The 14066-nt window shown below is 56.7% G+C and overlaps 1 protein-coding gene across 1 annotated transcript; it reads left to right on the top strand.

Annotated features, from left to right (window-relative positions):
• Positions 1-689: 689 nt before the first annotated feature.
• On the top strand, positions 690-6621 carry LOC140475191 (uncharacterized; the record flags this gene model as incomplete). Its single annotated transcript, XM_072567761.1, has 3 exons — positions 690-848; positions 1440-1509; positions 5968-6621. Coding segments are annotated over exons 1-3 (883 nt in total), but the record flags the coding sequence as incomplete, so codon positions are not given.
• Between the last annotated feature and the right edge of the window lie 7445 nt (positions 6622-14066).

Genomic DNA, 14066 nt, shown 5'->3' on the forward strand with positions numbered 1-14066 from the left:
TGTTGTAATTGTTGTTGTGATTGTTGTTGTAATTGTTGTTGTAATTGTTGTTGTAATTGTTGTTGTAGGAGAGCCCTCAGCCCTCAGATCCTTTCTCTCCCCCCCCTGGTCCCCTCCTCCCCCACCCCTCAGCCCCCCCTACCCCCCCTCCCCCCCCCCAGGTCCCCACCCCCTCCCCCTCCCCCTCCTCCCCGACCCCCCACAGAGCCAGCCGCCTCACAAAGGGGGCCATTGTGGCGCTACGCCCGGGTCACAAGGCAGGTTGAGGTGGTGGCAGGGGGCGGAGGGAGTCGGCGACCACTTTGCCAGCCCGGCCCGCTGGGGAAGGGCTGCCCCCTACTGCCCGGGAACCCCCCCCCACCCCTCCCCCCGGCTTAAGTGACCCCGCTGCCTTTGCCTAGCGCCGGCTTCGCGGAGTCCGAGAGAGAGAGAGAGAGAGAGAGAGAGACAGAGCGCCAGAGAGAGAGAGAGAAGGGGAGCCGCGGTTGGCTCTGCCCCCTACCCCCCCCCCCCCCCCCCCCCGTCGGTGGGTTCCTGGTGGTGGTGGGAGAAGCGGAGAGGGGAGAGACCCTCAGGGAGGCGCTCCCCAACTCCCCCGTCCGCCAGGCGGAAGGATCCCCCTGTTCCCCCCCCACCCCACCCCCTCCCCCCTCCCCCCCCCCCCAATGGCCTTCAACCTGCCCTGGAGGATGGCCAACGCTGGGCACCCGTGCTCCAAGGCGGCAGGAGACTGCTGCCACTTTGTGGGTCAGGTCATTCTCATCGTCCTGGGCACCGTGGTGGCTCTACAGATCGTGGTGAACACCGTCTACATCCTCCGGTCAACCGTCCGGGACCTCACCTGGAAGGTCAGTGGGGGGGGGGGGGGGGGATGGGGAGGGGTGGGGAGGGGGGGGAATTGGGGGGCGAGGGGCGGGGGAGGGGGCACTGGGGCAGTGCAGGGCTCACACACCGAGCGTTACCCTCGGGATCTAACCCTCCCATCCCTGGGAGTCAGGGGGGAACGGTTGTAGAGGGAGTGTTACCCTCGGTATCTAACCCTCCCATCTCTGGGAGTGGGAGGAGGGGGGAACGGTGTAGAGGGAGTGTTACCCTCGGTATCTAACCCTCCCATCTCTGGGAGTGGGGGGAACGGTGTAGAGGGAGCTTTACTCTGTATCTAACCCCCCTGTCCCTGGGAGTAGGGGGACAGTGTAAAGGGAGCTTTACTCTGTATCTAACCCCCTGTCCCTGGGAGTGGGGGACGGTGTAGAGGGAGCTTTACTCTGTATCTAACCCCCTGTTCCTGTGAGTGTTTGATGGGGAGACGGTGTAGAGGGAGCTTCACTCTGTATCTAACACTGTGCTGTCCTGATGACGATTCAGGGAATGTTTTTGTATATTTGTTGAAATATTAAAACTTCGATCATGGTCTGAACTTGTTCCTGTTCAAACCACAGATCAGTCACAAACTGCGACGTTTTAACCATTACTGCTGGACCTTCCAAATTCGGAAAAACTCTTCAAAACGTAAGTGATCAGGAGCAGGAACCCTGGCTGATTTCCCCCCCCCCCCCTCTCTCTCTCTCTCTAACCCCGGGATCACTGGGCAGTGATCAGGAGCAGGAACCCTGGCTGATTTCCCCCCCTCTCTCTCTCTCTCTAACCCAGGGATCACTGGGCAGTGATCAGGAGCAGGAACCCTGGCTGATTTCCCCCCCTCTCTCTCTCTCTGTAACCCAGGGATGACTGGGCAGTGATCAGGAGCAGGAACCCTGGCTGATTTCCCCCCCCCCCCCTCTCTCTCTCTCTCTAACCCAGGGATCACTGGGCAGTGATCAGGAGCAGGAACCCTGGCTGATTTCCCCTCTCTCTCTCTCTCTAACCCAGGGATCACTGGGCAGTGATCAGGAGCAGGAACCCTGGCTGATTTCCCCCCTCTCTCTCTCTCTCTCTCTAACCCAGGGATCACTGGGCAGTGATCAGGAGCAGGAACCCTGGCTGATTTCCCCCCCCCCTCTCTCTCTCTCTAACCCAGGGATCACTGGGCAGTGATCAGGAGCAGGAACCCTGGCTGATTTCCCCCCTCTCTCTCTAACCCAGGGATCACTGGGCAGTGATCAGGAGCAGGAACCCTGGCTGATTTCCCCCCCCTCTCTCTCTCTCTCTAACCCAGGGATCACTGGGCAGTGATCAGGAGCAGGAACCCTGGCTGATTTCCCCCCTCTCTCTCTCTCTAACCCAGGGATCACTGGGCAGTGATCAGGAGCAGGAACCCTGGCTGATTTCCCCCCCTCTCTCTCTAACCCAGGGATCACTGGGCAGTGATCAGGAGCAGGAACCCTGGCTGATTTCCCCCCCCCTCTCTCTCTCTCTCTAACCCAGGGATCACTGGGCAGTGATCAGGAGCAGGAACCCTGGCTGATTTCCCCCCCCTCTCTCTCTCTCTCTCTAACCCAGGGATCACTGGGCAGTGATCAGGAGCAGGAACCCTGGCTGACTTCCCCCCTCTCCCTCTCTCTCTCTCTAACCCCGGGATCACTGGGCAGTGATCAGGAGCAGGAACCCTCGCTGATTTCCCCACCCCTCTCTCTCTCTCTCTCTAACCCAGGGATCACTGGGCAGTGATCAGGAGCAGGAACCCTGGCTGATTTCCCCCCTCTCTCTCTCTCTAACCCAGGGATCACTGGGGCAGTGATCAGGAGCAGGAACCCTGGCTGATTTCCCCCCCTCTCTCTCTCTCTAACCCAGGGATCACTGGGCAGTGATCAGGAGCAGGAACCCTGGCTGATTTCCCCCCCTCTCTCTCTCTCTCTCTAACCCAGGGATCACTGGGCAGTGATCAGGAGCAGGAACCCTGGCTGATTTCCCCCCCTCTCTCTCTCTCTCTCTAACCCAGGGATCACTGGGCAGTGATCAGGAGCAGGAACCCTGGCTGATTTCCCTCTCTCTCTCTCTCTAACCCAGGGATCACTGGGCAGTGATCAGGAGCAGGAACCCTGGCTGATTTCCCCCCCTCTCTCTCTCTCTCTCTAACCCAGGGATCACTGGGCAGTGATCAGGAGCAGGAACCCTGGCTGATTTCCCCTCTCTCTCTCTCTCTAACCCAGGGATCACTGGGCAGTGATCAGGAGCAGGAACCCTGGCTGATTTCCCCTCTCTCTCTCTCTCTAACCCAGGGATCACTGGGCAGTGATCAGGAGCAGGAACCCTGGCTGATTTCCCCCCTCTCTCTCTCTCTCTCTAACCCAGGGATCACTGGGCAGTGATCAGGAGCAGGAACCCTGGCTGATTTCCCCCCCCTATCTCTCTCTCTAACCCAGGGATCACTGGGCAGTGATCAGGAGCAGGAACCCTGGCTGATTTCCCCCCTCTCTCTCTCTCTCTAACCCAGGGATCACTGGGCAGTGATCAGGAGCAGGAACCCTGGCTGATTTCCCCCCCTGTCTCTCTCTCTCTCTAACCCAGGGATCACTGGGCAGTGATCAGGAGCAGGAACCCTGGCTGATTTCCCCCCCTCTCTCTCTCTCTCTCTAACCCAGGGATCACTGGGCAGTGATCAGGAGCAGGAACCCTGGCTGATTTCCCCTCTCTCTCTCTAACCCAGGGATCACTGGGCAGTGATCAGGAGCAGGAACCCTGGCTGATTTCCCCGCCCCTCTCTCTCTCTCTAACCCAGGGATCACTGGGCAGTGATCAGGAGCAGGAACCCTGGCTGATTTCCCCTCTCTCTCTCTCTCTAACCCAGGGATCACTGGACAGTGATCAGGAGCAGGAACCCTGGCTGATTTCCCCTCTCTCTCTCTCTCTCTCTAACCCAGGGATCACTGGGCAGTGATCAGGAGCAGGAACCCTGGCTGATTTCCCCCCTCTCTCTCTCTCTAACCCAGGGATCACTGGGCAGTGATCAGGAGCAGGAACCCTGGCTGATATCCCCCCTCTCTCTCTCTAACCCAGGGATCACTGGGCAGTGATCAGGAGCAGGAACCCTGGCTGATTTCCCCCCTCTCTCTCTATCTCTCTCTCTAACCCAGGGATCACTGGGCAGTGATCAGGAGCAGGAACCCTGGCTGATTTCCCCTCTCTCTCTCTCTCTCTCTCTCTCTAACCCAGGGATAACTGGGCTGTGATCAGGAGCAGGATCCCTGGCTGTTTTCCACCCTCTCTCTCTCTCTCTAACCCAGGGATCACTGGGCAGTGATCAGGAGCAGGAACCCTGGCTGATTTCCCCTCTCTCTCTCTCTCTAACCCAGGGATCACTGGACAGTGATCAGGAGCAGGAACCCTGGCTGATTTCCCCTCTCTCTCTCTCTCTCTCTAACCCAGGGATCACTGGGCAGTGATCAGGAGCAGGAACCCTGGCTGATTTCCCCCCTCTCTCTCTCTCTAACCCAGGGATCACTGGGCAGTGATCAGGAGCAGGAACCCTGGCTGATTTCCCCCCTCTCTCTCTCTCTCTAACCCAGGGATCACTGGGCAGTGATCAGGAGCAGGAACCCTGGCTGATTTCCCCCCCCCCTCTCTCTCTCTCTAACCCAGGGATCACTGGGCAGTGATCAGGAGCAGGAACCCTGGCTGTTTTCCACCCTCTCTCTCTCTCTCTAACCCAGGGATCACTGGGCAGTGATCAGGAGCAGGAACCCTGGCTGATTTCCCCTCTCTCTCTCTCTCTCTCTCTCTAACCCAGGGATCACTGGGCAGTGATCAGGAGCAGGAACCCTGGCTGATTTCCCCCCTCTCTCTCTCTCTAACCCAGGGATCACTGGGCAGTGATCAGGAGCAGGAACCCTGGCTGATTTCCCCCCTCTCTCTCTCTCTCTAACCCAGGGATCACTGGGCAGTGATCAGGAGCAGGAACCCTGGCTGATTTCCCCCCTCTCTCTCTCTCTAACCCAGGGATCACTGGGCAGTGATCAGGAGCAGGAACCCTGGCTGATTTCCCCCCCTCTCTCTCTCTCTAACCCAGGGATCACAGGGATCACTGGCAGTGATCAGGAGCAGGAACCCTGGCTGATTTCCCCCCTCTCTCTCTCTCTCTAACCCAGGGATCACTGGGCAGTGATCAGGAGCAGGAACCCTGGCTGATTTCCCCCCTCTCTCTCTCTCTCTCTCTCTAACCCAGGGATCACTGGGCAGTGATCAGGAGCAGGAACCCTGGCTGATTTCCCCCCTCTCTCTCTCTAACCCAGGGATCACTGGGCAGTGATCAGGAGCAGGAACCCTGGCTGATTTCCCCCCTCTCTCTCTCTCTCTCTAACCCAGGGATCACTGGGCAGTGATCAGGAGCAGGAACCCTGGCTGATTTCCCCCCTCTCTCTCTCTCTCTCTAACCCAGGGATCACTGGGCAGTGATCAGGAGCAGGAACCCTGGCTGATTTCCCCCCTCTCTCTCTCTCTCTCTAACCCAGGGATCAATTTTCGTGGAAAATTCTACAGGATGTTTGTCCTGTATCTAACACCGTGCTGTCCGCGTCCTGGGAGTGTTTGATGGGGGCAGCAGTGTAGAGGGAGCTTCACTCTGTATCTAACCCCCTGTCCCTGGGGAGTGGGGGACAGTGTAAAGGGAGCTTTACTCTGTATCTAACCCCCTGTCCCTGGGGAGTCGGGGACGGTGTAGAGGAAGCTTTACTCTGTATCTAACCCCCTGTCCCTGGGAGTGGGGGACGATGTCGAGGGAGCTTTACTCTGTATCTAACCCCCTGTCCCTGGGGAGTGGGGGACGGTGTAGAGGGAGCTTTACTCTGTATCTAACCCCCTGTCCCTGGGGAGTGGGGGACGATGTAGAGAGAGCTTTACTCTGTATCTAACCCCCCTGTCCCTGGGAGTGGGGGACGGTGTAGGGGGAGCTTTACTCTGTATCTAACCCCCCCCTGTCCCTGTGGAGTGGGGGGACGGTGTAGAGCGAGCTTTACTCTGTGTCTAACGGAGTAGGGAGGAGGAGGGTGCTGTGCGCTCCGTCTCTAACCTGCTGCATTTGCATACGCACAGGCCCTTCCAGGGCTCCCGAGATGCCGTCCCTGTGCTGCCTGGGGAAGTCGGCCGACGGGAAGGACTTGGAAAAGCGGCCGGTGGCCGGAGGGAGGCTGACCGAGGAGGAAGAGGAGGACCTGGAGGAAGATGATAGCGCCGCATCTGGGGACCTGGTGATGGGAGACTACCCTCACCACCCGTCCGCCCACCCCTTGGATCCCTCGGCAGCCCCGCACCCTTACCCCCACTACCCCGGCCACTGGTACCCAGACCCGACCTCGGAGACCCGCAGTAACGGCTCCGAGCGTTGGTGCCCGCCCCTGTCGGCAGCTTCCTCCACCATTGCCCGGGCCCGAAATCGCTCCCAGGCCTCTCTGCCTCCCAATCCCAGGGTGGGGGCCCCCCGCTGGGAGGTGTCGGTGCCCTGCCGCCCACCCGAGCGCAGGCTGGGCCCGGACGCCCCCTCCCGCCGCTGCCTGACCCCTGACCCTGCCCGGACCTTGGCGCTAGGCCTCGCCCCGGTCCCCGGGCCCCGGGGGGCGGCCTCCCCCCCTCCCCCAGCGGCACTGCGCCTCTTGCGGGCGGCTGCAGACGGGCGACTTCACCCGCCCCAGAGTCCCGGAGCCCGGGCTGCACCCCCGGGACGGCTACCCGCCTTCGCCGGGGCTGGTGGTAGGCTTCGGCCTAGTCAACGCCAACACCACCTCCTCCTCCAGCTCCTCTCCCGCTCGCCTCCTGCAACAGGGCTGGGCCCCCACCTCCCCCCCACCTCCTCATCCTCTCCCACCCCACCCTCCCACGCGCCCCTCCTCCCGCGGACTCGGGGTCAACCCCCAGGTGAACGAGAGGCAGATGACAGGCAGGGTCGTCTATGACGCCAGGCTGCACAGGGCCATGCTGACCCAGGGAGGGGACAACGAGTCCCGGGACCAATCCAAGGCCGGGTACCAGCAACCCCGCCACGCCAAGACCCCCGCCCAGTCCTGCCAAGGGAAATGCCAACAACCCACGCCCCCTGACCCCTTCGACGCCCCCTGCTATGTCAACCAGCAGTGAGGGGCGCGTGGGGAGGGGAGGGCCGTGGACTGGGAGGGCGTGGAGGAGGGGGGGAAACCGGCGAATGGGCCGATTGGAGAAACAAACCCCTCTCACCCAACCTTCCCCCGTTCACCATCCAATCCCACCAGCTCGTCGCATCAACCCTTGAGTAGGCCGTGATCTTTACAGAGAGAGAGAGAGAGAGAGAGAGACAGAGAGACAGAGAGAGAGAGAGAAAGAGAGGCTAGAGAAATACCGAAGTAATTGAGTTATGCGAAAGGTCCCATAAATCCTTCCCCTTCCTCTCCACCTCACCCCCCCCTAACCCCAACTCCCAACACTCTACATAAAGCATTACTGAGGCCTCACGTCAACACTGAATGTTTGTGGTCTGTTATTTCTCACGGAGTCTTATACCTCTTCAGTCCCAGAGCGATCGTGTCCCAGGGCGATAGTGTCCCAGGGCGATAGTGTCCCAGGGCGATAGTGTCCCAGTGTGATAGTGTCCCAGTGTGATAGTGTCCCAGAGTGATAGTGTCCCAGAGTGATAGTGTCCCAGAGCGATAGTGTCCCCGAGTGATAGTGTCCCCGAGCGATAGTGTCCCAGAGCGATAGTGTCCCAGAGCGATAGTGTCCCCGAGTGATAGTGTCCCCGAGTGATAGTGTCCCCGAGTGATAGTGTCCCAGTCTGATAGTGTCCCAGTGTGATAGTGTCCCAGGGCGATAGTGTCCCAGGGCGATAGTGTCCCAGGGCGATAGTGTCCCAGGGCGATAGTGTCCCAGGGCGATAGTGTCCCAGAGCGATAGTGTCCCAGGGCGATAGTGTCCCAGAGCGATAGTGTCCCCGAGTGATAGTGTCCCCGAGTGATAGTGTCCCAGAGCGATAGTGTCCCCGAGTGATAGTGTCCCAGTCTGATAGTGTCCCAGTCTGATAGTGTCCCAGTCTGATAGTGTCCCAGTGTGATAGTGTCCCAGAGCGATAATGTCCCAGAGCGATAGTGTCCCCGAGTGATAGTGTCCCAGTCTGATAGTGTCCCCGAGCGATAGTGTCCCCCGAGCGATAGTGTCCCAGTGTGATAGTGTCCCCGAGCGATAGTGTCCCAGTCTGATAGTGTCCCAGTCTGATAGTGTCCCAGTCTGATAGTGTCCCAGAGCGATAGTGTCCCAGAGCGATAGTGTCCCCGAGTAATAGTGTCCCAGTCTGATAGTGTCCCAGTCTGATAGTGTCCCAGTGTGATAGTGTCCCCGAGTGATAGTGTCCTCGAGTGATAGTGTCCTCGAGTGATAGTGTCCTCGAGTGATAGTGTCCCAGAGCGATAGTGTCCCAGAGCGATAGTGTCCCAGAGCGATAGTGTCCCAGAGCGATAGTGTCCAAGTGTGATAGTGTCCCAGTGTGATAGTGTCCCAGTGTGATAGTGTCCCAGTCTGATAGTGTCCCAGTCTGATAGTGTCCCAGTGTGATAGTGTCCCCGAGTGATAGTGTCCTCGAGTGATAGTGTCCTCGAGTGATAGTGTCCTCGAGTGATAGTGTCCCAGAGCGATAGTGTCCCAGAGCGATAGTGTCCCAGAGCGATAGTGTCCAAGTGTGATAGTGTCCAAGTGTGATAGTGTCCCAGTGTGATAGTGTCCCAGTGTGATAGTGTCCAAGTGTGATAGTGTCCCAGAGTGATAGTGTCCCAGAGTGATAGTGTCCCAGATCGATAGTGTCCCAGATTGATAGTGTCCCAGTGTGATAGTGTCCCAGAGCGATAGTGTCCAAGTGTGATAGAGTCCCAGTGTGATAGAGTCCCAGTGTGATAGAGTCCCAGTGTGATAGAGTCCCAGTGTGATAGAGTCCCAGTGTGATAGTGTCCCAGAGCGATAGTGTCCCAGAGCGATAGTGTCCCCGAGCGATAGTGTCCCCGAGCGATAGTGTCCCAGAGTGATAGTGTCCCAGTGTGATAGTGTCCCAGAGCGATAGTGTCCCCGAGTGATAGTGTCCCCGAGTGATAGTGTCCCAGTGTGATAGTGTCCCAGTGTGATAGTGTCCCAGTGTGATAGTGTCCCAGAGTGATAGTGTCCCAGAGCGATAGTGTCCCCGAGTGATAGTGTCCCAGTCTGATAGTGTCCCAGAGTGATAGTGTCCCCGAGCGATAGTGTCCCAGGGCGATAGTGTCCCAGAGCGATAGTGTCCCCGAGCGATAGTGTCCCTGAGCGATAGTGTCCCAGAGCGATAGTGTCCCCGAGCGATAGTGTCCCCGAGCGATAGTGTCCCCGAGTGATAGTGTCCCAGAGCGATAGTGTCCCAGAGTGATAGTGTCCCAGAGCGATAGTGTCCCAGTGTGATAGTGTCCCAGTGTGATAGTGTCCCAGTGTGATAGAGTCCCAGTGTGATAGTGTCCCAGAGCGATAGTGTCCAAGTGTGATAGTGTCCAAGTGTGATAGTGTCCCAGAGTGATAGTGTCCCAGAGTGATAGTGTCCCAGAGTGATAGTGTCCCAGATTGATAGTGTCCCAGATTGATAGTGTCCCAGTGTGATAGTGTCCCAGTGTGATAGTGTCCCAGTGTGATAGTGTCCCAGAGCGATAGTGTCCAAGTGTGATAGTGTCCCAGTGCGATAGTGTCCCAGTGCGATAGTGTCCCAGTGCGATAGTGTCCCAGTGTGATAGTGTCCCAGAGCGATAGTGTCCCAGAGCGATAGTGTCCCAGAGCGATAGTGTCCCAGAGCGATAGTGTCCAAGTGTGATAGTGTCCAAGTGTGATAGTGTCCAAGTGTGATAGTGTCCCAGAGTGATAGTGTCCCAGAGCGATAGTGTCCCAGAGCGATAATGTCCCAGTGTGATAGTGTCCCAGAGTGATAGTGTCCCAGTGTGATAGTGTCCCAGATTGATAGAGTCCCAGTGTGATAGTGTCCCAGAGCGATATTGTCCCAGATTGATAGAGTCCGAGTGTGATAGTGTCCCAGAGTGATAGTGTCCCAGAGTTATAGTGTCCCAGAGCGATAGTGTCCAAGTGTGATAGAGTCCCAGTGCGATAGTGTCCCAGTGCGATAGTGTCCCAGTGCGATAGTGTCCCAGAGCGATAGTGTCCCAGAGCGATAGTGTCCCAGTGCGATAGTGTCCCAGTGCGATAGTGTCCCAGTGCGATAGTGTCCCAGTGCGATAGTGTCCCAGAGCGATAGTGTCCCAGTGCGATAGTGTCCCAGAGCGATAGTGTCCCAGAGCGATAGTGTCCCAGAGCGATAGTGTCCCAGTGTGATAGAGTCCCCGGGTGACAGACTAATACAGCCATCGAGTCCCAGATAAACTCCTGGAGTCCGACTCCAAGATCCCTGAAGCGGTGAAGTGACACTGACCTTGTGTGGTCGAATCCCGGATCCCGAGTGCTCGTCGGCTTTACATTCCTGGGGCGATTGACCGATACCTCCAGAGGTGTCGTCCAGCACCGACATTGAAACTTTGGTCCAACCAGTGCTGGGCACGGTTCCCGAATTAAACTCTACCCTGCTCCCTGAACTCGGCCCATGCACTAATCCAAATGAGTTTCATGCCTTTGTACGTGTCCTCCTGCCTCCAGTTGCCCCTCATGCTGTTTGAAACCTGCGTCCTTTAACCTTATGGGGAAGAGGGAGACGGAGGGGGTGGGGGTGAGGGGGTAGAGCACCAATAAACAGCCAACAGCAGGCTGGGTTTGGCTGACCTTGCCACGTCGTCTTCACCAAACAGCCCTGTCGCTGTGGATTCGGCTCTGGTCTCCCTCCGAGTGGGAGGAGGTCGTTAAATTGGAGAGGGTGCAGAAGAGATTCGCGAGGCTGTTGGAGCCCGCGGTGGGGAGGGAGGTTGGTCAGGCTGGTGGGGGGGTGTTTTTCCCTGGAATGTCAAGAGGGCTGACCTTCGAGAGGTTGATAAAATCATAAGGGGGCGTAGACAGTGTTTTAGGTTAGATTAGGTCACTCGCAGTGTGGAAACAGGCCCTTCGGCCCATCAAGTCCACACCGACCCTCCGAAGCGCAACCCACCCAGACCCATTCGCCTACATTTACCCCTTCACCTTGGCCACCTTTAGCACGGTCAATCCCCACCCTAACCCGCACATCCCTGGGCACTATGGGTAATTTAGCACGGTCAATCCCCACCCTAACCTACACATCCCTGGGCACTATGGGTAATTTATCACGGTCAATCCCCCACCCTGACCTGCACATCCCTGAGCACTATGGGTCATTTAGCACGGTCAATCCCCCACCCTAACCCGCACATCCCTGGGCACTATGGGTAATTTAGCACGGTCAATCCCCCACCCTAACCTACACATCCCTGGGCACTATGGGTAATTTAGCACGGCCAATCCCCCACCCTAACCTACACATCCCTGGGCACTATGGGTAATTTAGCACGGTCAATCCCCACCCTAACCCACACATCCCTGGGCACTATGGGTAATTTAGCACGGTCAATCCCCACCCTAACCTACACATCCCTGGGCACTATGGGTAATTTATCACGGTCAATCCCCCACCCTAACCCGCACATCCCTGGGCACTATGGGTAATTTAGCACGGCCAATCACCACCCTAACCTGCACATCCCTGGGCACTATGGGTAATTTAGCACGGTCAATCCCCACCCTAACCTGCACATCCCTGGGCACTATGGGTAATTTAGCACGGTCAATCCCCACCCGAACCTGCACATCCCTGGGCACTATGGGTAATTTAGCACGGCCAATCACCACCCTAACCTGCACATCCCTGGGCACTATGGGTAATTTAGCACGGTCAATCCCCCACCCTAACCCGCACATCCCTGGGCACTATGGGTAATTTAGCACGGTCAATCCCCACCCTAACCTGCACATCCCTGGGCACTATGGGTAATTTAGCATGGTCAATCCCCCACCCTAACCCGCACATCCCTGGGCACTATGGGTAATTTAGCACGGTCAATCCCCCACCCTAACCCGCACATCCCTGGGCACTATGGGTAATTTAGCACGGTCAATCCCCACCCTAACCCGCACACCCCTGGGCACTATGGGTAATTTAGCTACTCATTCGGAATGTTTTTGATGGGAGAGGGGGCGGGGGTGGGGTCTGACGTCGTCCATAACAACCTCGCAGCGCCAGAGACCCGGGTTCAATTCCTGCCTCAGGCGACTGACTGTGTGGAGTTTGCACGTTCTCCCCGGGTCTGCGTGGGTTTCCTCCGGGTGCTCCAGTTTCCTCCCACAGTCCAAAGATGTGCTGGTTAGGGTGGGGATTGACCGTGCTAAATTACCCATAGTGCCCAGGGATGTGCAGGTTAGGGTGGTGATTGGCCGTGCTAAATTACCCATAGTGCCCAGGGATGTGCGGGTTAGGGTGGTGGATTGACCGTGATAAATTACCCATAGTGCCCAGGGATGTGCGGGTTAGGGTGGGGATTGACCGTGCTAAATTACCCATAGTGCCCAGGGATGTGTAGGTTAGGGTGGGGGATTGGCCGTGATAAATTACCCATAGTGCCCAGGGATGTGTAGGTTAGGGTGGGGATTGGCCGTGCTAAATTACCCATAGTTCCCAGGGATGTGTAGGTTAGGGTGGATTGGCCATGCTAAATTACCCATAGTGCCCAGGGATGTGTAGGTTAGGGTGGAGATTGGCCGTGCTAAATTACCCATAGTGCCCAGGGATGTGTAGGTTAGGGTGGATTGGCCGTGCTAAATTGCCCGTAGTGTTAGGTGAAGGGGTAAATGTAGGGGAATGGGTCTGGGTGGGTTGCGCTTCAGTGGGTCAGTGTGGACTTGTTGGACCGAAGGGCCTGTTTCCACACTGTAAGTAATCTAAGTCTGCTCATTGGTTTAAGCATGCTGCGGATATTCCAGGGGAGACGGAGTTTGATAGATTCGGGATCGGTTCCTGCAGATTGGAGGGTGGCTAATGTCCCACTTTTTAAGAAGGGTGGGAGAGAGAAAGCAGGAAATTATAGACCAGTTAGTCTGACCTCAGTGGTGGGAAAGATGCTGGAGTCTATTGTAAAGGATGAATTTACGACACATCTGGATAGCAGTAACAGGATAGGACAGAGTCAGCATGGATTTATGAAGGGGAAATCATGCTGAACTAATCTTCGGGAAGTTTTTGAGGATGTAACTCTGAAGATGGACGAGGGAGATCCAGTAGATGTAGTGTACCTGGACCTTCAGAAAGCTTTTGATAAAGTCCCACATAGAAGGTTAGTGAGCAAAATTAGGGCGCTTGGTATTGGGGGCAAAGTACTAACTTGGAATGAAAGTTGGGTGGCTGATAGGAAACAAAGAGTAGTGATAAACGGCTCCCTTTCGGAATGGCAGGGAGTGACCAGTGGGGAACCACAGGGATCAGTGCTGGGACCGCAGCTTTTTACAATATATGTTAATGATATAGAAGATGGTATTAGTAATAACATTAGCACATTTGCTGATGATACTAAGCTGGGTGGCAGGGTGAAATGTGGGGAGGATGTTAGGAGATTACAGGGTGACCTGGACAGGTTAGGTGAGTGGTCAGATGCATGGCAGATGCAGTTCAGAGAGATCTGGGTGTTCTTGTCCACCAGTCAATGAAGGCAAGCATGCAGGTACAGCAGGTAGTGAAGAAGGCTAATAGCATGCTGGCCTTCATAACAAGAGGGATTGAGTATAGAAGCAAAGAGGTGCTTCTGCAGCTGTACAGGGCCCTGGTGAGACCACACCTGGAGTACTGTGTACAGTTCTGGTCTCCAAATTTGAGGAAAGACATTCTGGCTATTGAGGGAGTGCAGCGTAGGTTCACGAGGTCAATTCCTGGAATGGCGGGACTACCTTACACTGAAAGACTGGAGCGACTGGGCTTGTATACCCATGACCTTAGAAGACTGAGAGGGGATCTGATTGAGACATATAAGATTATTAAAGGGTTGGACACTCTGGAGGCAGGAAACATGTTTCCGCGGATGGGTGAGTGCCGAACCAGAGGACACAGCTTAAAAATACGGGGTAGACCATTTAGGACAGAGATGAGGAGAAACGTCTTCACCCAGAGAGTGGTGGCTGTGTGGAATGCTCTGCCCCAGAGGGCAGTGGAGGCCCAGTCTCTGGATTCA

This window comes from Chiloscyllium punctatum, unplaced genomic scaffold (assembly GCF_047496795.1).
Source record: "Chiloscyllium punctatum isolate Juve2018m unplaced genomic scaffold, sChiPun1.3 scaffold_1455, whole genome shotgun sequence".
NCBI classification, from domain to species: Eukaryota; Metazoa; Chordata; class Chondrichthyes; order Orectolobiformes; family Hemiscylliidae; genus Chiloscyllium; species Chiloscyllium punctatum.